This window comes from Gadus morhua, chromosome 10, assembly GCF_902167405.1.
Source record: "Gadus morhua chromosome 10, gadMor3.0, whole genome shotgun sequence".
NCBI lineage: Eukaryota > Metazoa > Chordata > Actinopteri > Gadiformes > Gadidae > Gadus > Gadus morhua.
In genome coordinates this window covers 20,394,476-20,417,915 of record NC_044057.1, presented here as the reverse complement: position 1 = coordinate 20,417,915, position 23,440 = coordinate 20,394,476, and the positions used below count along the sequence as shown (strand labels likewise).

Below are 23,440 nucleotides of genomic sequence, written 5' to 3'. Positions count from 1 at the left end.
AGCGGAGCTCAAATCGGCCTCGGTTTGCCGTCGTTGGTCGGAAGGGAGCTGCGGCCCTGAGAGGTTGACTGGGCTGACAAGCAGAATCTCTGGTGTCAGCTGCCGTATATATACCCACTGAGGAATGACCCTCGGTGGGGTTCAAGTCTTCCGTGGGAGGAAGCGGCGGGCCCCGCGGTGATGGGATCGTGTCTCGTTCGGAGCTGCCTCTGCCGCGTTGAGCAATCCGCCACATGTGTTTCTCTTTTTGTTTTTTTCCTTTAAGAGTTAAGGGCCTCGGCAGCGCGTGGGCTTCCTCCGCAGTGACCTTTCTCGTGCGGCGGTGGTGGCGGCCGAGAGGTGAGGTGGGCGCGTAGGCCCGTGGGATGCGTCGCTGCAGATTGCGTGTCTTCTTTATATGTGCGTCCAGATGCTCAGAGTCCCGTGTTATTCCTTGATGCGCTTCTTTGGGGAAGAAAAAAAAAAATACTAAACAGAGAAAGAGAAAGGGAGGGAGAAGATTTCCTCTCTTAATGGGAAACAGGCTGAGCCCTGCTTAAAAAAAGTCTATTTTATTTATTTCCTCCCTGCTTGCTCTGGGTTTTTCGGGTTGCTGCGGAGGATTGGGGTCCAGAATGACTTGAGGTTTCCTGCTCTTGATGTGGACCCCGAGGGTCGGTCTCATCAACAGACCAGCGCACCCTCAGACGGATCCAACCCTCCCCTTACCACACACACACACACACTGTACAAACAACCCCACACACACATTACACACCCCATGCAAAGACACACACACAAACATATGCACACACGCATTACCCATACCATGCAATTATACACACAACCGCCACACACAAACATATAAACACACACACACACACACAAACCCACACACTCCATCGAAACAACCCTACATACACGCAGACAATACAAAGATAAACTCAACATCTTCACACACACACACACACACACACACACACACACACACACACACACACACACACACACACACACACACACACACACACACACACACACACACACACACACAAAGTGCCCCTAACCATACACACATAATGCAAACAAACATACACATACACAGTGTACACACACAAATACTATACAAATAACCACATATTCTAACACACACACACACACACACACACACACACACACACACACACACACACACACACACACACACACAAACAGCCACAAAAAGAAATACAACCCTCCCCTTCACCACATACACATCCAATACACTAACATTTTCTTTACCCATTTTATTCTCATACACACAAACACTAGCACACACACACACACACACACACACACACACACACACACACACACACACACACACACACACACACACACACACACACACACACACACACCCAGACACATCTATAGCTATCCCTGCATCCATTGTCATAACAGAGCCATCAGTCAGCCATTGGGTAAAAACCACTGCACCCCAACAGTAAGACTTAGTTCACAGCCAGCATCTTCTACACAGAGAGCAACAGCCACAGAGCTAGCGCTATACTTCTATAGTACACTACTATACTTGCCATTCTCGATATGGTCCATTCCTATAGTCTAACTAATTGCCAGGCTTCAATGGGGCCTGTCCACATGCTAAGGAGCGTTTCATTAACTCATTCAGAGGAAATGTCTCGCTCTCTCTTCCCCTCAGTATTATTCTGTAACTGTGAATCTCTTTATGTATCTCTCTCTGGCACACTCCCTCAGTATCTCTGTGTATCTCTCTCTCACCCTCATTTTCTGAGTATCTCTGTAATCTCTCTCCCATGAATGTCTGCCTCCATCCCTCCATCAATACAATCTAAACACGACGGAAGTAATGCAGGTAAACATTCCTTTGCTAGAGGCCAAAAAACGTATTATTGTTGATTTCAAGTGATGACTTGAGGGGATAATATGTAATCTTCAATACTTTTACAGTTCTCCTCTTCAGGTGATAAGCTATAGCACATTTATCTTTAGCCGCATGAATCTAGACATAAACACTGTTTTACACCAGTTCACCAGTTCCAGGTTTCTCTTCACTTCCCCCTGGCTCTTAGCATGCAAACTTTCTTTTTTTCTTTGCGTCCATCTGAAAAAACCCTACACCACACATTTCTTTCTACAACTTTTACGAGTGGCCTTTTTTTCCCGGGGCCTTAATTTGTTTGCGGGACAGCCCTGCTTGCTTGTATCCGTCCGGGGGTTGCCAGGCTGCCTCAGACCCCTGGAAGGAATTTCAAGCCTCGAGTAAATCTAACAGAGGCCTCTAGCGCACACAGGCAAACACGTTCCCCCTTTTTAACAGGAAAAACATGCAGTACATTCAATCCCCATTACTCACATGACGGAGAAAAGGACCAGCTCATCATTGACTTGCTTATTTTAATAGACAGCCGTAGACGGGGACTCACATCTGAGGGTCTCGTCCTCACTCACAAAAACGTATTTGGTTTAGGGCTGGTCGGAAAGAAGAGCCTATATGTCTGGTGAATCATTGTTTGAATCACCTGGACCTCTTGGTCAAGGTGACCAGGTTTTTGAGAAACGTTGTGGTCATTGACGATGTATGCTCTCGATGTGAGGAAATGAATAGAGGTTTGTTAGCAGCCCACACTGGAACAAGATGTTATGTTTTCCCCGTCTAAACTTTACCGTTTGTGTCCCTTGTAAATCCCCGATTGACATGGTTTGTATATGTGGATGAGAGGGAGGGAAGCGAGGGAGGCGCTGTTTATCTTCTGGCTGCCATGATTTCTCAAATATCCCTGCCTTCTATTTCTCCCTCTCTTTCTGTCGCCGTCTGTTTCACTCTCTGTCTTTCTATTTATCTTTCTCTCTTTCTCTCATTCTCTTCTTCTATGGCTGTCTCTCTCTCTCTCTATCTCTCTCTCTCTCACTCTGTCTCTGCCTCTCTCTCTCTCTCTCTCTCTCTCTCTCTCTCTCTCTCTCTCTCTCTCTCTCTCTCTCTCTCTCTCTCTCTCTCACTCTGTCTCTGACTCTCTCTCTCTCTCTCTCTCTCGCTCTCTCTCTCTCTCTGTCTCTCTGTCCTCGTCTACTTCTTTCTCTCTCTCACTCTGTCTCTGTCTCCCTCTACGTATTTCTCTCTCAATCTGCCTACCTCTCTGTCTGTCTGTCTGTCTCTCTCCCTCTCTCGCTCTCATTTATCTCTCTATCGCTCTAACCCTGATGCAGCAGACCTGCAGCAGCGAGCCCCATATGAACTCAATCTTCCGCCACAGACAAGCCAAACAACTCCAAACAACAACAAGAACAGCAACAGCCACCGATTGCGGTGCTGACGAATGCGGTTAGGAAGGAAATCAATTAAAAAGCGACCCTGGAAATAAAACTAAACAGGAGGCGGTGGAAGAAGATAAACGGAAAAGCGGGCGCGAGGGATGGAATGTACCACATCTGTGGGCTCTGCGGGGTTCGCGACCACGTGCTCGGTGGAGGATGCGGAGCCGTGGTTTAGAGATCAGCCATCCAGGTTGACTCTGAGCTCATTCACATGTTCTGCATGGGGGACCAGAAGGAAAGTGGGAATTGGGGAATTTCTGCGTGAGGGCCGTCTAATCCGTCGCCTGACCCTGACTTCTGGGGAGTAGAAGGATGTAGCCAGCATCATTATCAGTGTTTACATCAGCGGAATGTGTTTAGGGATGATATTCAACACGCCATGGGCTTATGCTGCGTGGCCTCGTTTGCACTTCAACAGGAATTCCGATATTCATTTTTTTTTTTAATAAAAACGAATTTACAGCTCTTTGGCACTTGTGAATTATTTACAAGATGATTGCCTTACCACAGTTTCCAATAAATTCCTGTAAGCAAAACATTATGGCAGTCTCTATGTCATGGGACAATCTTGAGAAAACACTGTTGCCACAGCCTGCAGGTCATACTGGGTTTAAATTACCCTTGGTAACAGTAGCCTGGACTTTCATCATACGAACATATATTTTACATTAAACATGAAAAATGCAACAGATTACATAACAACTGAAGATAATAATATTAATACAAATAAATTAATAAACTACACACAAATCCTACTGACCTCGTTACCTTAAGCTACTCTGTGCTGAGTGCAGCACTCATAAGTGTTGTAACTCCAACTTCGATTGTATGCTTTGATTGTTAACAGCCTCACTTGTAAGTCACGTTGGCTAAAAGCGTCTATAACATCAACAGTAGTGCATTTGTGTCTGAGTACAGGGTCTTACATCGTGTTCCATATACTTTCCTCCCGAGTCGCCACAAGACGACCACAATAGACAGTGAAAGTGTTGCCAGAGGCAACGTCAGCCAACAGCCTCGCCCCAGCCTCACTATCACTCCGGGGAACACCCGCTGAATCCCGTATAAACTCAAACTATCCGGAACGACACGCATACCTGCGTTGTTTCCTGTAAAAACACAATTTGATATCTGATGTCTTGCCCTAATATAGACCTCACCGTGTGTTTTGTATTCTGGAACCCCTCCCCGTTCCCCCCCTGTGTCAACCACAAAGTAAACTGTGTACAAACAGTACTGCTGCAGTCATGGCAACGCGGCTCTCTCTATGGGCCGCAGCGTCGACCTGTGACCCGGGACGAGGTCAGCCATGATCGTACATCGTCCGATGACCGTGATGACCTTGATGACCGTGATGACCTACTTCCTGTCCCACCCCCCCCCCCCCCCCCCCCCCCCCCCCCCACCCCCTCAGCTGCTGAGGCTGGTGACGGTGTCGGAGAAGCGATGGCGAGCGAGGTCGCGCGGCGACGGCGTGGAGGGGCGCGGCGGGGAGGAGCTGGACGAGGACGGCTTCCAGAGCGGCGACTGCGACGACGAGGACGAGTGCGCCGGCGTGTCGGGGCTGGGCCCGCCCCCGCGCCGCAAACGCTTGCGTATCTTTGCAGGTGAGGCACAAAGACGCGCCCACCCACGCGTATGACGACACATGAACACGCGCACAAACGCCAACACACACGCCACGCCACACGCACAAATGCCAACGCACAAATGCCAACACACACGCCACGCCACACGCACAAATGCCAACGCACAAATGCCAACACACACATGCACGTTCACAGACAGACACCCACACACCGATGCAAGCATGTATGCACACAAACACAAACGTGCACACACCAACTGACAAACATTGGTTGGTTTCTGTCCTACAAAATGGCGGTGTGAGGTACTGCACCCGCGTGCATGCGTGACCCGTTACTAGAAAGCATGAAACAATAACTAGGCATCATACGCCGTAATAAGTAGCAAATGAAAACACGTGCAGTGCCAGACGTCTGGGACATTGTCTTGTGTGAGTCTGCCTGGACCAGCAGCAGGCTCAGTGTGCGGAGCGCAGGGATGTTTACACAACTACAGGACAAGTTCGCACCCACACGCCACTATGCAGCGGGTGTCAGCAGGCTTCAGGTAGCTGCCAGCCAGCCCCCCCCCCCCCCCCCCCTCCCGAACACCCCCTACTGACCGCCCGCTCGCCACGGCGGAAATCTGAGAAAAACAAACGTCAGACAATGTCGGCTCTGATAGATACCCAACGACGGAGAGAGAAATAAGCTAGCTTACAACAACAACAAAAAGAGGAGCTAAACAAACCCAAACGATTTTTCTGGTGTATTTAAAAAAGAAAAAATGAAAGAGCGAGTGGAAAAACAGGCAGGGGTCTAAACACAGGGTTGCTAAGCCGACGATACAGCTGCGCAAACATGGCAGAGGGAGTAGTCCTCTCCTTTCCTGAGACCTGGGGTCCTCCGTCTGGTTGAGACCCGGCAGCTCCGACCAGAAGACCGTTACCCCCAACAGACCCCTCGACCCCAAGCCCTCCACTGCCCTCTACTCTCTCCATGCCTTCCTGTTTACCACACAGCTCTGCTCCAATCCACAAGATAGGATGTAGTGTACTATATTCATCCACGATGAACAGGTCAGGACGGTACTAACAGATACAGAAAGATACACTTTTAATGAAGGAAAAGGCCAAATTTGAGTGAAAATAAAGCAAAATATATATATAGTGGACATTTGTAGATTAAAAAATATATATATATTATACAATTATAACATTTTAGCGTGAATGTATATTGTCGTATAAGTATTTATCGAATGGTTCGCACTTTGGTTCACTTTAAGTCCATTTTATTCTCGGCTGAGGATCTAAAGGGGTTTCATTTCCCGGGCTATCTCCTATCTGCCTGAGCCTCTGAAGCTGAAGGTTGCTTTTTCTGTCCTGGCTTTCGACATCACATGTTTGCCTTCCCTTTGTGGAGTTTGTACCTGCTTGAACATGAGCCAGCGCTGTTTGCAGACCTTGCAGAGTCTCCACTCATTGGCAGGTACAGAGATAGCCTGTGATAGCCTGAGATGACCCAGTAAAATCCTGACCTTGCACGACCTGCCATCCCGTTTTTTTTGGTCCAACAGCGGGGCCAAGGTTCAAAGGTCAGCCCTTCAGAGCGGAGGGCTTAATGGGCGGACTGTCTCTGTTCTCTGAGACGGACGAGACGGATCAGGTTTCACAAAAGCCTCTGCATGAGGAGCAATGGTCTCTATCAGGAACACAGGCACCTCCCCCCCCCCCCCCGGGCCCCTCTCTCCTGCACCCCCGGCCTCCATCCCCCCCTCCTCCCCAGGGCCTGGGAAAGGTGACAGAGCCCAGCCACAACAAGGTGAAGACAGGAGCAGAGCCCCCACCAGACTGGAGCTGTCATCTCGCTCTCCTCAGAGTGGATGTTGAGGCTCATCTGGGGTGACTGATCTGCCCTCGCTCACTCTCCCACAGAGCCTACCTGGCCCAACACCACCACCACCACCACCACCACCACCACCACCACCACCACCACCACCACACCCAAGCACATCCACCACCACCACCATCACCCCACCCAAACACCACCACCACCACCACCACCACCACCACACCCAAACACCACCACCACACCCAAACACCACCACCACCACCACCACCATCACCACCACCACCACACCCAAACACCACCACCACCACCACCACCACCACCACCACACCCAAGCACATCCACCACCATCACCCCACCCAAACACCACCACCACCACCACCACCACCACACCCACAGACCCAAACACCACCACCACCACCACCACCACCACCATCACCACCAACACCACCACCACCACCATCACCACACCCAAACACCACCACCACCACCACCACCACCACCACACCCACAGACCCAAACACCACCCACTCCACCACCGCCTCACAGCCCTAACCTAACCCTTATGACACATGCACGCACGCACGCACGCACACGCACGCGCACAAGCAAACATATAGCGTACACACGCACACGCACAAGCACACACAAACACATAGCGTAGACACACACACGCACACACACACACACACACACGCAAACACATAGCGTAGACACAAACACACGCGCACACACACACTCAGAAAGACAGACTTCCCTGCTGGCCAACTGAATTCCTGTTCACACATTCCCGAGAGCATTCCAGGCTCGGGGCAGCTATTCCAGGCCAGGCGGTGTCCACTGTGTCGTGTGTCTGTCTCCTTCCACCCCACCTGCCCTCAAGCCAGACCAGCAGCCAAACATGATCAGACGTAGGCCAGCACTAACTGAGCAAACATCCCAGCATAGAAGAAAAAAAAATGCATTCTCAGCGGGGATTGTCATTTTCAAATTGGGTTAATGTTTGAAACGTTTTTTATTGTTGGACAGGGATATCGTTTGGAGTGTTTGTGTGCAAATGTTGTGGTGGCTTGATGTGTGCGTCAGTCGGTGTAGTTGTGTTTTGATGTGCATGCCTCACCTTGGATCGCGTGTGGGTTTTCATGAGCAGCGGTGCGTGAAAGCCCAGTTCCTGATGATGCGGGCTCACCTGGGCTGTCGTCTGTTACCTCTCTGACTGACACACGCACTCCCTATGAACAGACAGCCTGCCTCGCCATCCACCAGTAAGCCTTTTGCTTACTTCTCTACAGGAGGGTTTCAGTTGTGTGATCTGAAGTCCCTTTAAAGGAGTCCGAGCCCACCGTCTTGCTTCCTCTTGATCAGAAAGTCTGGAATAAGAACCAAGCAAGCAGTGGTTGGTGAAAAAAACATCAAACAGTAGTCAAGCTGGAGGGATGTGCCTGACATCTTTTGAAACCTTCCCAGAGAAGCCACTCTTTTACAGGTCGCTTTGTAACAACCAGTAAATGTGAGCCATCAACTACATGTAGTATTTTGAACCACTTAAACCCACCGTTAATAATATAAGTTCTCGCCATCTGGGTCCTATTGCCCCTCTGGCCGTTCCAGAAGCAAGATCCATCCGCCTCAGCGATCATCCCCCCAATGATTCTTCCATTTCCTGGGTTTTCAGGAGCATTTCCTCAACCATTTTACAGGGTTAGGGTTAGGCCGTATAATTCAAATGAATGTAGGCCAGCGAAGCCCTTTGGCTCTGTGATTATAATAAAGGGCAGATATCTAAATGCGTTTGACTCTGTGCAGCATAGTCCGGTCTTTCAGGTGTGGTCCGGGGTTAGGGGGGCCACGGGGGGCCATGGGGGGCCACGGGGGGCCATGGGGGGCCACGGGGGGTCAAGGGGGGGGCCGCAGGTTCAGCGGTGGAGCAACTGAGGCCGGTGTGTGCTTTCTTGCTGTACCGGCCCGCTCCTCAGCTGTGCGTCTCAACACCTCAACACACACTCAGCGATGGCCTCCCGTGAATAGAGCTCTTGTTTTGGTCTGGCTCGCAGACGTGCAGCCACAGCGGGCACCCCCGAAGGCAAGCTCTCTCTGGAGCTTTTTTATCTGCGCCGGGGGTTTAGCCAACTACAACGGGGAAATATTCTTGTAATGCAAAACATGCAGCTCTCTTCGAGAGAGGAAAGGTGCTGGTGGGGGGGGGGTTTGGGGGGGGGGGGGGGGGGGGGGGGGGGGGGGGGGGATAAACCTGCTGGCTCTGCTCACGGCTCTGGCGGGCACAACAACAACGGGAAGATGGGGAGGCGGAATGTTGAGTGAAGAAGAAAGGGAAGAAAATGTGAAAAAAAAAAAAAACAAGGAAGACAGGAAGAACAAAGTGGGAGATTAAACAACATCCGTGAGCCGCGCACAGAACCCCACATGTAAACACACTTGCGCGGCGCGTATGTGGGTTGAATTAGCGGCCGCGCTCGCTGCCAGAGCTGCAATCCGGTATGTTAATTGGACCCAGCTGGGGCCCCGACCCCCGCAACACCTGATAGGTGAGTCACCCCGCGCTGTCCGCTGCTCGTCTCCATCACAGCGGGTCGTAGTCCAGACACAGAAGACCTGTTGACACAGTGTCCACACAGTCCTTTTGTCCTACGCACGCGCGCACGCACGCGCACACGTACGCACGCGCAAGCACGACGACACAGACACACACACACACGCACACACTCACTCACACGCTCGCACACACACAGTCCCTCTCATCCTCCTCCCAGGACCCTGTGAGGCATGCTACTGTTGTTTGCAGATGTGCTCCCAGTTAGGCATGTCAGACATGTGGTAGCCATGTCACAGAAGAGGGCGGGGCCGGGGGGGGGTGCACTCTCGGGACAACACACATAAGTGTGTGTGTGTGTGTGTGTGTGTGTGTGTGTGTGTGTCAGACACACAGCGGGGGGACCTGTGGGTTCCTTGGTGACCCACATGGTGCATGGTGTCCCCAAGGGTTCTTCAGGAGCTCACAGTGGGAGGTGGGGGGGGGGTGGGGGGGGGAGAGAAGCCAGACTAAACCAAACGATTGTTTTCCATGACCTGCTCCTCCAGCACTTTTCCTACAGACTAACAATAACAAGGAAGGAGAACCTGCCGAGTTTGTTTGGGTTCACTGCAACACAAACGACCCGCGAGCATCTGGGTTGCTAGGCGAAGTACTGCCCGACCCCTATTCTGCATATTAATGGTGTTGTTGTTGTTGTTGTTTGGACCAGTAGAGTCAGAGCAGTAAACAGGATCCAACCAGATGTTTGGGCTCCATCGCTGGACAGCAGCCCTAACCACAACTCTCCTCGATTGGCTCATTATAAAACCAAGATATGCACCGTACCAAGAAAATACGAAATGTACTTATAAAAGCCAACCACCTAATATTCGAAAGGAATTTGATCATGTTAGCAATCCACTGTGGGCGGTAGTGTGTGTGTGTGTGTGTGCGTGTGTGTGCGTGTGTGTGTGTGTGTGTGTGTGTGTGTGTGTGTGTGTGTGTGTGTGTGTGTGTGTGTGTGTGTGTGTGTGTGTGTGTGTGTGTGTGTGTGTGTGTGTGTGTGTGTGTGTGTGCTTGACAACAGGGTGAGTTCCCTGTAGCCTACGAAGCTGAGATAAACACTGAATAGTCGAAGGTGCTGTGATACATAATTTCATTTAAGAAAATATTTGAATTGAAACCGTTTGTAATTTGTAACAGAAACTGTATTTCTATCGAGGTGAACTGGAAAGTCAAGGTGAAGAGGTTTAGGGGGGGCGGAGGTGGGGGGGCTCTGAACTGGTGTTCTCCCTCTCCTCATCCCTGCTCGGGCTTATGAACAACCTCCGTAAATTCCCCCCCAAGTCCTACCCTGCTCCACCTCCACCACACCTCTCACAAAAAGAGCGGAGCTCCCCGCCATCTGTGTCAACAGGCTCGGTGGCTGGGAACTGTAGTCTCTCTGTCTCTTCTCCTCACTCTCTCTCACTCGTTCCTGTCGCTCTCCCTGTCTTACACCACGGCCACCACGGCCTGCCCCCCCCCCCCCCCTCCCCTCCCTCCCTGAACCCCAACCCTGGACCCCCCCCCCCATACTGCCACCTCTAACTGGGCAGATTACAGGGGGGGCAGAGAACAGGGATAGGGGGCTGGTCGGGGAGAGCTGAAAGGAGGTGGACAGAAAGCAGCCCTCCCATTGGCCCTCTGTTGGCCCTCCGCTGCGGAGCCTCCACGAATCAAACCCCGGGATAAGCCCTTAAGACGAGCCAGAGGGCCGCATGATCTGAACGGACCCCGACCCACGGAGCCCCCTGCCCCGCATCGTCCACATGTGGGGGGCCCCCAGAGGTTTTGACGTTTTTTTGATGGTGTTTGATTCATAATGTAGGCCCGTGCATTTTTGTGCGTGTGCGCGTGTGTGTGTGTGTGTGTGTGTGTGCGCCTCCCGGAAAAAAGGGGTTTGTTTGCTCAGGAGCTTTATTTACATTCACAGGCACTTTTGGACGCTCTAAATTGATTCCAGGCTCATTCCTGGGTCCTGTCCATCAGCTCCGCCCCAGTCCACCAACACACAAACACACACACCCACACACACACACACACACACACACACACATACACACACACACACACACAGCGGGCCCAGTCAGCAGGCCCCGCTCCCCTCCGCCAAAGGGTGACGCACGGGCTGCCATTTTGCGACCCGGAGCCAGAGTTAACCCTTTTTCTGGCCAGCGCCTCCGTCGGGGAATCGGTTTATTTATGTTAATGTTGGGCCAACCGTCGTTCCTCTCTCTCTCTCTCTCTCTCTCTCTCTCTCTCTCTCTCTCTCTCTCTCCCTCTCTCTCTCCCAAAGTAACCCCTTGATTATCTTGCCTGCCACTGTGAAGACACGTGCGTCAAGGCAGTGGGCTCTGAGCTGCTCGGGGGAGGGGGGAGGGGGGGGGGGGGGGGGGGGGGGGAGACCGCAGCCCCACCACTTAAGGAGCGCTAGCAGATAGTTTACGGCAGCACGCTGTGTACAGTTAGGCCGTGCCACAAAATTGTCCCTCGTCGGGACGTCCCGTGCCGGCCCCTCTTTTGCTGCGGTTACGGGGAGAAAGTGTGTGTCTTGCGTGTGTGTTGGCACTGGGATGTGTGGGTCGCGCTTGAAACTGCGCCTCATCCCATTGGAAAGGGCCAACGAGGAGAATATATACAGGCCTTTGTGTGTGTGTGCGCGCGCGCGCGCGTGTGTGTGTGTGTGTGTGTGTGTGTGTGTGTGTGTGTGTGTGTGTGTGTGTGTGTGTGTGTGTGTGTGTGTGTGTGTGTGTGTGTGAGAGCTAAGTGTCTGGGTGTGTGTGTGAAGGGGGGCGGGGGGGGGGGCGAGGGGGGGGGGGGGGGGGGGATGACAGCTCCCTCCATGGCTGGAAGATAAAGTCAGTATTCCAGGAATGTGTTCCTCAGAGGTTGACTGACTGACCCGTCATCTGGTTTCCCCCCTGATCCAGAGCGGGACGAACCCCAGGCCAAATTACACCTCTGACCCATCAGTTTATCACCCTGCTCCCTCCCTTCTCTCCCTCTCTCCCTTCTCTTCTCCCTATCTCTCTCTCTCTCTCTCTCTCCCCAAACGCTCCGATAAGAGCCGGCATTGTGTGCGCTATCTTCCATCCCGACCATCACACCCTGCCGTCCCCTGACCCCCTCCGCCTCCCCCTCCTCCTCCCGCTGGCCAGGGTTGACCTCCCCGGGTCACAGATGACCTCCAGAGCCTTGCCACAGAGAGCTGTGGCTGGAGGTACCACAGGCCAGGCTCTGTGGAGGCGGCTAGCAGCACGTCGTCCGCCCCGAAGCAGCTCCCTTCACCCCGACGGCAGAGAATCAGCTCTTTGTACGATGGATTTGTTATGGTTTTTCTTACCCCTCTCTCTCTCCCTCTCTCTCTCTCTCTCTCTCTCTCTCTCTCTCTCTCTCTCTCTCTCTCTCTCTCTCCCTTTCTCTCCCTCACCTTCTTCTCCAGTTTTCCGTCAAAAGAGCTGCCATTTAAATGTGTTCCTGCTTTATAACTCTGGTTTTTATTTTCTCTGTTTCGTGCCACGTTTCTTCCTCTGATCTTCAGAGCTCCTTCTCAAAGGGGAGGCTATAAATAAATACAGAGGAATGGATCTAATTGAGAGATTGAGAGAAGCGATGCCTCTAGAATAGCGCTGCGTCGCTCATCCCCCCCCCTCTGAATGCACACGTCTGGGTCGACCGCGTTGACCTTTGAACTCAGAGGGCCTCCTTGACTCGCATTTGGTCCTGAGCGCCGTCACAGTTGGGACTGTCGGGACCAGGAGTCTTTGCTCTCCCCTCTGTCCGGATGGATTGGGCGTCCCTCGTGGTCCAGGGCATGTATACAGTCGTCCACTACGGCTCAATCTAGATTCATGTGAATTTACATCTCTCTGTGCTGTCTCTGTTCTCACAATGTTGTTGTGCCCCCCCCCCCCCCCCCCCCCCCCCCCCCCCAACTTTAATTTCTGCACTTCTCTCTTTAACCTTGACACACCCCTTCCACCTTATCTGCACATAATGCTTTGAAATATACCCTCTCTCTCTCTCTCTCTCTCTCTCTCTCTCTCTCTCTCTCTCTCTCTCTCTCTCCCTCTCCCTCTCCCTCTCTCTCTCTCTCTCCCCTGACTCCCTCTGTATCTATCTCTCACCCCCCTGTCTCCCTCTGTATCTCCCTCTCCCCTCCACTGCCTCCCTGTGTATGATCCCTCTCGCCCTCCTCCCCTCGGCCTCCCCTCCGTATGTCTCCCTCTCTCCCTCACACACTCTGGCTGTGTTCCTCCCTCTGCGCAGCAGCGCGCCGTGGGAGGCGGCTGCTCTGCCTAGAATAACAGTGAGTGTTGTGTAGGCCGCGGCCGGGGCCGGGGCCAGCTCACTACAGACCCGTGCTGTTGGAGAGGCTCCGTGGCCGGGACTCCGCTGGCCGTCCCGTTTGTCTTGGCCCGCGATCGCCCAGCTTCTCCGCGCACCCCTGTGGGCGTGGAGTCGGGGGGGCGTGCATTCCCTCTCTCTCTCTCTCTCTCTCTCTCCGCTGGAGTCCCGAGACACCATCAGCTCCCAACCACTCAGCCCCTTCCTATTCGTCCCACCTCGGAGAGCTGTCTTTTGGCTAGTAACACACATGCACGCACGCACGCACGCACGCACGCACACACGCACGCACGCACGCACATGCGCAAGCATACTCACACTCGCACTCATGCACATGCCCCCGCAGCCGCACACACACTAACTCACTCACTCACTGAGTCGCTCATACACACGCATGCACATACACACTCTCACCAAAGACTTAGCCAGGTCACGTGATCGGCCAATAAGTAACAGTCTTTTTACACAATAAGAGAATTAAAGCGCTGTCCCACGCTCTTATCTGTATCCTCTCACCAGACACCACTCATTGGCTGTTGGTTGTTGTAGTATATATTAACCACCACGGTGGTTGGGTTTTTGACCTCTCTGCACAGCTCAACGCAGGCTGGGGCTGATGGACGGGAACCATCCCCTTCCTGTCCCCCTGCTTGGATTTAGAAGTATGCCCACAGTGAAATCCAAGTCAATAAATCGCTTCACGGCCGACCAGTAGACTGCTTAAATATTTTCTTTACTTCAGCTGCCATAAGCTGCCCGAAATCTGGGAAATCTTGATCAAATTTGACCAGCTCAGGTGTTTCGAGGTGTGAGCCGTGTCTGCCAATGTAGCAGCAATGCGAGCCATTTCCCCCTGCTTTCATAAGACGCACCTGTGTGTTTTGGAGAACATTCCTCATACTTATCTAACCCAGAAGAAGAAGGACACGTTCTCTCGTCCACAGCACACATGTAGCGCATATTCCCCTCCAGACCATGAACGTACCGTACCATCCTGGAGCAACAATAAACTGTGAAACGCCTCATGGTTTTCAATGTGTTTGTAAAAAAGTACACATTTAAAAAATGCTCCTGGATTCACATGACACTCCAATGAACACCTGCAGACAGCTCAATAGGCGCTGTCGTGTAGCAGCTAACCCTAACCTAACCACCGTGGCGATGGAGAACTGGTTAAATGTTAAAGATAGGCTTCAGGAACCAGACTGCCGTGACAGATTTAAAAAATAGCTATTTCTGTCTGCTCTGTGCTGCACAAACAACCAAAAGAGAGACAGCCCGAGCTCTCTCTCACTCTGTCCGTCTGACTTTCTTTCTCTCTTCTCACACACGGGCACAAACACAGACACAAACACAGACACAGATGGCCAGACAGGGCAACCCAAAATGAGTCCTTAGAGAAGTCCATGTACACACACACACACACACACACACACACACACACACACACACACACACACACACACACACACACACACACACACACACACACACACACACACACACACACACACACACACACACAAGCAGCTTCAGCCACTAGTTGACCTTTTTTGAAGATCCAAACAAACATCCAACTCCCCTCCCTCTAAAACGAGCTGGGCTGGCTGATGTGTACATGATCTCCCGGATGAAGAATGGTCCCCGAAGGAAAGGAATTAAGGGCCTATAAACAGCCGAGTGGATCGCACACTGACTGACTGGCTTTTTTTTTCAGGAGAGAGAGAGGGAAGAGAGAGAGGGACGATACATGGGACAGACAGAGAGAGTGAGAGTGGGGGAGATAAAATACATAGAGAGGGGGGATATACAGGAGAGAGAGAGCGAGAGCGAGAAAGGGGAGACTCGGGGGAGAGCGTGAGAGAAGGGGGGGATAATGTGCAGTCTGTGGATTCCCGGTACCAGCCGCGGCGTAACCAATCAATGGCTGGGCTGTTGACCTTTCCCCCGGGAGGTAAGCGGAGCTCTGCGGGGCTGTGATAGAGCCAGCCGGGCATGCTAGCAAGGTAGCGCGGCGACAGGGGGAACGATAGGGTGAGAATGGCATCGGCGGGCGAGATGGGCGTGTGAATACAGCAGAGCCTAGAGGAGCCGGCTGCATCTATTCTGCTGAGGGACGGCATCCGGGCCCCGTGACGGCTGCATTAATCACCGGAGGAACCGCTCTATTTATAGTGCGTGTCTTATCCATCTATCTGGCTAATTGTCCCTGGCTGCACGCCCCCTTTCCCCGCCGACCATGAGAGAAGGGTGTGGGTGGGTAGGGTGGGGGGGGGGGGGGCAAACTGGACGGAAATAGAAGAAAGGAGACTCCGTCTGTTCCTCGCATGCGACGCTTTCTCTTCTTCTTCTTTCCCACTCCTTTTGCCGTTGCTTTTCTTCCTGTCTGAGATTTTATCTAACTCTTATCTCTTTTTCAGTTCCCTTCCACAGAGTTCTTCTCACACAAGACTACTCATACGCGCATTAGCGTACAAAGTAACACACACACACACACATACACATACACACAAGCACACACGCGCACATGCTCACACAAGCACACACACAGGTGTTCATCACTAATTATAACAGGATATTATTAGTTCCAGTCCTGTGCAGGGCGATGGGGGATGAGGTTGCGTGGCGTTCGCTCCCGGTTGGTTTGTTTTTAAGGCCGGCAGAACAAGGCCCCAGTGTGGGGGGCGTTGGTGTACATCGGTTTCACCTAGTCTGGGTAAGGGCCTTTCCCTTTCCTCACTGTGCCTAGTTAAGGGCCTTTTCTATCACAATGCGAGACTTTGTTCGCAACATGTAAGTATGTGTGCATAATATATAGTAATGTTTGCATCTATATATACGGCTATATATATATATATAGATGCAAACGTTACTGCTGCAATGTGCACCACACAATGTACTTTGTTTTCCCTTTTAACATTCACACACACACACACACACACACACACACACACACACACACACACACACACACACACACACACACACACCGACTCCTTTCCCCGTCCCGTGTATATAAAAGCTGTATCACATTGCACACCAAGTTTAATTGGCTTAGGGCTACACTATGTGCAGCCGTCCACAATGACAAATCATTCTTTCAGGGTCCTACAGCCTGCCATGTCAAAGGACACAGGAGAGGGGGGGTGGGGTGGGGGGGGGAGTTAATTATTCTTTGGCCAGCGATCAACGACCACCGAAGGCAAAGACTCTTTTTTTCCTTTTTATTATTGCCAGTTTGTTTATTTGCTCGCTTCCGCTGTGGTTGAGACGTTGCGCGGCTACTTTAGGCCTGGTAACCCCCCCACCCCCACCCCCACCCCCATTCCCCCTACACCCCTTCCTCCATACACCCCTCACAACCCCCTTAGCCCTCCCTGGTTCCCTGCTCCGTCTATAAGAGGAACAGGCCTGTGGTGGGAGCGAGTCAGAGTGGCTGGCTGTGAGTCAACGGCATTATGCCTTGAATCCCCGTAATGGTGGAGATCAACCGCTGTCTCCCAGTCCTGACTCACCCTCACCCTCTCCTTATAAGCACCGTCATTATGACTATTGTAGGACACCCCGTCTGGCACAGTCCACACACAACACCGTTTCATTTATCTCAATCGGTTATTTTAGGATCGCAGATTTAGAGTGTGTGTTTGTAAGCACATGTTAACCAGTTTTTGTCTGTGTGTTTGTGAATTTGTGTGTAGTTGTGTGCCAGTGTGTATTCGTGCCAACCATTTTATACAGTCTATGGCGCCAGCCATACAATGAAATTTAATTAACGACATTTTGTCCAAAATGGATGTGCAAGTGTGTCTGTCACATGTGCGCCAGTGTGTGTGCGTGCAGCATGTACGTGTGGAGGTGTGTGTGTGTGTGTGTGTGTGTGTGTGTGTGTGTGTGTGTGTGTGTGTGTGTGTGTGTGTGTGTGTGTGTGTGTGTGTGTGTGTGTGTGTGTGTGTGTGTGTGTGTGTGTTGGTGTGCATGTCAGGGTCCACAGCCCGCATGGCTGGGGACAGTTGTGTGCATAGCTTACGTTCCTAACCATAGTGTTTCTTTATTGCTGATATCCTTCGGCCCCCTCCTCATAACTCACCTCTGTATTTATGTCTCCTTCACGCATGACCAGACTGGGCCACACAAAATGAGTACTTAGAGAGATCCACGCACACGCACACAGACACAAGGACACACGGACACACGGACACACACACACACACGCACACGCACACACAGTAGGAAAAGTACTGCTGATGCGTCAATGGGGAACAGCTGTGGCTGCAGAACAGTAAGATATGGCAACAGCAGGTGAAAATGATGTCATTGTGATTTTGGGAACAGATGGGGAATACAGGACCTGCACAGTAGTAACGGGATACACATGAAGCATGTATTTAGCCCGTGAAGGTGTTCTTAACACATATGCCCTTTTGTTTGAGTGAACAACACTGCTTTATGAATGAAGGCGGTGTAAAGATTATAGTCGTGCCCGGACCTTGTAAATTTATTTGTGCGGGACAAAAGAGGGAAGAAGAGAAGACGCTGTTATTTGAATGGTTGGGTTATGAACTTGGGGCAACCTGGCCAAAATAGGCCTCTCCAACATCCTCCACACATCACTCATCACAGCACAATAAAATGTGGTTATTCCTTCAATGTGTTTTTATTGTAGTAGTATGTTGGCAGTATGTCCAAAGAATCAGACCGGCTTACCGATAAAGTTGTATTTTAATCTATAGTATTTAAATATTTGAATTGACATGAGTATACACCGTCCAACAAGGAATTTAATGTTTTACCCTTCTCGTGCACAACATGAATCCACTTCTGCGCTCATAAAATGTCTTGTTTCCAGCATCGTCGTACTTTAGTATATATTTTAGCGTTCAATATCAGTACCACATGTAGCCCACTATGTGATTTCCCCATATGTCTAAAACAGTAACATTGGTGAGCATCTGGAAAGATGGAGTTGTATAGTTTCCCATCGGTCAGAATATTACATTGTTTTTACAGCTGTGCGAGGCATTGCACAGAAAGCAGGACAGACATACCACTGGCGCTATGCACCTCTGTCACAGTGTTTGTCATGATCATGTTGATCCCCTCTTCCTGTCTCCCTTCACATTTTTGATTCTTCCGTGTCTCTTTCTCTGCCCCACATCCTCCTCTGTCTCGTCTCTGCCACCTCTCTGACCCCGTCTCCCAGACCTGGCGGATAACCTGCCCATGGACGACCTGATCTTCCATGAGCAGCTGCTGACCCCTCACCTGGCCCCGGCCGGCGTCGGGGGCTTCTCGTCGGCCTCCTCTCCTCCCTGGAGGTGGTCCCTGGCCCTGGTTCTTCTGCTGACGCTCTCTGTCCTCCTGATTGGCCACTACTGACGAGTGACTACATCCCCTTCGTAAACTCATTGACCAACGACGGAAAACTAATCGCCCACCTTCCTTCAAATGTCACGTTTCCGTTAATGACTTTTTTTTTGTTGGATTTCATTTGGAATCTCAGTGTACAGTTAAATTAATCCTCAACGTTGGCATGAACTAAACTGCTCTTTCTCTTCAGCTCTCTCCTTCCCCTAAAGTATAACTTTCTCTCATTCACTCATTCCATTTTTTAAACTTAAACTTTGACGAATAACACACATTTTTTTCTTCCACAATAAGAGCTCACCGTGTAACTCTGTGGCACTGTGTAAATAGGAAACTCGTTACGGTCGCCCTCCTAGACTACTCCCACTGTGTTTCAGTCCCACTATAGCTTTTCCCCTCTGTGCCGTTACTGTACTTTAGTTTCAAGCTGACCTCATTTATTTTCTCAACAAGTGGTTGAGAGGCCTAGGCGGCCTCCTGTGAACGCCATGTCATGGACCTGGACGTTTGGACGGAGACGGAGAATGGAAAGTCCAAACTGGCACAACGGCAGCAGCAGAAGAAGAAGAAGAAGAAAGAGAGACAGACTCGTTTTTACTTGAGGTATCACAGCGGTGTGTATCTACTGTACTGTTCGCTCTATGGGACGGACAATTCTATTATACTGAAGACTTTGTAGTAAAACGTACCTGAGTAGGTCCAGGACTTCAAGAGGCCTTCTTCTCGTCGAGCACATGCTGAGGTTAGATACAAAATGGACAAAGTGATGCGGTTTGGGCTGGTCTTAATGTTCGGGGGGTAGAGAGTTGGATTGTACTGGAATAAGGCTTGGCTATGGCATCTAAACATTCACTGATTCTGAAAATATTTCTTTTTAGAATAACCCCATTGCAGAATGACTGTTGTACACAGCAACCAGTGAGCACACGCGGAGACAAAAGAGTTTGCGAGAATTCAACTGAAGTAAAGGTTTTAAACATTTTCATGTTGAATATTATTGGCTGGCTTTTGAAATGTGTTTCTGATAAACATTGAGGCTAGGTATGATGATCCAGCTATTTCAACTTGTTTGAGTGTTGAAGCAGCCGTATTTACAAGCATTGCCTGGACTGACATATTGTGAAAGGCTTATTGACGATAAAGCTAACAAAGCTATTAAGCTAATTAGCCATTATCTATAACGCTATAGCTGTGCTATAGAAGTGTTTCCCTTCTCTTTGTTACATGTTTACAAATGATATCCCTTAAGAGGTATTGAAATATTTTCCTTCAAAATTTCAAGGTAGGAACAATACTTTTCAATTTCATGGTTATTCTTTGCAATGTGCAGCAGAATATGGGTGTTCTTGTAAATATGTGTGAAGTTGTAATAGATTTTAATAGTGCTCAAGCCTTCTTAATGTCAGGTGTTCATTATGTAATTGTTCATTGTACGACTCATTAAAAACCTGGAGTTAGAGTTTGTGCTTGGTGAATCAGTTATGTTTCTTTCTTTTTTAAATAAATAATTAAGGCCAAAAAAATGAAATAAAGATATCTTGCACATACGCTGAACTCCCATATATTTTCAATGAATCCATGTTGGAAAAACATATTTTGTGAAGACCTAATTCTTTAACTTATTTCTTGAGTGATTGTTTAAAGGAGACATATTATACCACCAGGTGTGAGTTTGATTAGCTTTACAAGCCATTTCAAAAATCTGCCACATATGACATCACTAGTGGGCGTGTCCACCAGATTTTTGAAACAGCTTGTAAGGCTAATCACACTCACACCTGGTGGCATGATATGTCTCCCTTAAATCGAATTGAGGGACAGTAGGTGTTGGCTGACTATGCTAAGCGCTGACAAAAACAATCAACCACACTCAGACCTATGTATGTTTTAATCAAATGTTGATTGGAAACTGTATTAATTAAAAAAAATGGACACAATGTTTGATTATAGGGCTTGAGCTCTATTTAAAATATGTGCTTCTTTGTATAAAAATAGTTTTTCTACAAAATAAGTTCCAGAATATTATACTGAAATCCGGAAATCAAAGAATTTATTTTAGTCACAGACCCAATTCATTTCTGTTGTTTGTTAGCATCCACAGAAACCTCTGAATCTTAAGAGGGGTCACATTCTATAGGGCAGTGCTTCCTAACCTATTTTGGCCTGTGACCCTACTTCTGGATCTGAAAATGTTAGCTAGTCCAACTCACACTTCTGTGCATCTGCTTCCATACAAATTATTAATTAATAACTAACCCATTCAACATCTGCCGGTAACATCAAGTGCCAGTGAACGCAATCTTATCGTTCTCCTCCAAACTCAGCTTTGAGTAGTAGTTGGATCATGGCTGTAATTTGTGCAGTATGTTTGTATATACAGGAGGTTTATAAGGCCTTTTAAAACAACTAATAAAAGGTTTGCTAAAAAGACTTCAATATCGATAGCTTATTTCATTTTCTACTGCTATGCATATCAGGGGTCCCCAAGTGGGGTCCCGACCCACAAGGTTTGGAACCACTGCTATAGGGGGTGGGTCTTTAGGGCAACTGCTGACTGAAGTACGTGTGTGTGTGTGTGTGTGTGTGTGTGTGTGTGTGTGTGTGTGTGTGTGTGTGTGTGTGTGTGTGTGTGTGTGTGTGTGTGTGTGTGTGTGTGTGTGTGTGTGTGTGTGTGTGTGTGTGTGTGTGTGCTTGCTTTCTGTCTCTTCTGTCTCTTCAGGTTCTTTCAGCCTCCAAACCCAGAGCCTATATGTGAAATAGAGGAGAGTATTTTGTTGCATTGGTTTGGCCTTGGATTGTGCTCTAGCATTTATAATTACCATAAAGGTAGCCATACCACATGACAGGGATGAGTTTTCCAAAGCACTTCCCTGCTGCTTAATGGAGTTAACATTCAAACCCAGGTGATTTTGCACCTCCATTCGCATGAACCAGGTGACAGACATGTCCTCCACAGCCCACAGCATTAATGAGATTCATTAGTGCTAATTGCATATTTTGAAACCCAGTGTGAAGTTTTTTTTTTTTTTATCAGGGCTTTGACCCCCATCTAACAAAAAGCAATCAATCATAGCATGTCTGTCCCCGAAAGAAACTCCAAAGCCAAACTTCTTCTTCGGCCATATCTTCTGCTGTAACTTTTCACACCCACCCAAGCAGACAACTGATAAGACGCCATCCAACCGAGCCTTTCTATCCGGCACTGAATTGCACCTTTTAAGATGGTAAAGAATGAGATGAGCAAACAGTGAGTATGGAGGGAGAAGCCAGGCAGCTGAGACAGAGCTATGGGTAATACTCTGCATGCTAATGCCATGCAGGAGAAAGGGCAAACAGGCCCATTGAGATGCAGAGCTCTTGTGTTTTCTTAGGGTAATATTGGGGCAACGTTGAAACAGCACACATTATGGGAGTAAAAGGTCAATTTGATGTTAGTCAGCACGAACCGTGGGGGTAATTGACTTTCTGGAATGGGCCAGTCTCCCTGGGTGGCTGACGATGAATATTTTTTCTGGTCCTCAGGGACTCACACCCAGGGATGGGTGTTGTGACCACATAAATCAATCATAAACCATCGAAATTCCAATGCGATTCATAACACGGGAAAAACGTTTTAAAAGCAAAAACCCTTCTTTTTCATCGCAAAGTTGGATGCTGAAATTCCCTCATCAGAAAAAAACGAAGAAAGGAAAAAAAAGCCTTGAAACTTGTCATGTTGTCCAGCGCTCATTCACGTTTAATTACCATGGCAGTGGACCGTTTTCATGCCTTTTGTTGGCCCATTGAGAAGAGAACCAGGCCCACGCTCTCCCATGCTCATAGCCCAGGCCTCCTCCTCCTCTACCCCCCCCCCCCCCCTCCCCCCACCCCAACACACCCCACCACAGCAACCCCTGCAGCCGCCACAGTCACAGGGACTGAATGGAGCAGCCTTTGGAATGTGGACACAATAGATGGAATGTCATTTTGCTGAGTGCTACCCCAGCCCCCCCCCACCCCCCAGCCCCCCCACAACCAAAGCAATGCACACATGCACTGGCAGACACACAGAGATATACAAGCGCATGCGTGTGCACACCGCATGCACAGAGACACACGCATGCGCCAACATGTGGCAGTGCGTACTAATGAGCGTCACCGCATGTGCACCAACCACACACCCAGACATACATGATTGTGAGCGTGCACAAGCCCACGTGCACATGCCCATGCCCACTGCCTCACAGCAAGCCCAGACATGTTTCAATGCATAGGGATCATGTCAAGACCATTTTTCATCAATGGTCTTGATTGGGTTGAGTTCATGAACGAGATTATATATTAAAAAGTGCAATGTATCAAACCAATGGGATAAGGTGTAATGTTGTGGTTCATGTCTTTCATGGATCCCGCTGGTAAGGCCACCGTCACAGCTTGGGCTTACCCA

General features: G+C 49.8%; 1 protein-coding gene across 1 annotated transcript in view; it reads left to right on the top strand.

Annotated features, from left to right (window-relative positions):
- Window positions 1–20,527, top strand: part of gpc3 (glypican 3) — a 101,020-nt gene extending 80,493 nt beyond the window's left edge. Inside the window, exons 7-8 of the mRNA XM_030369262.1 lie at window positions 4,730–4,922; window positions 18,851–20,527. Coding sequence (XP_030225122.1) covers window positions 4,730–4,922; window positions 18,851–19,026 — 369 coding nt within the window. The 3' untranslated portion in view covers window positions 19,027–20,527. The remainder of the gene's footprint in view (window positions 1–4,729; window positions 4,923–18,850) is intronic.
- The last annotated feature ends 2,913 nt before the right edge of the window (window positions 20,528–23,440 follow it).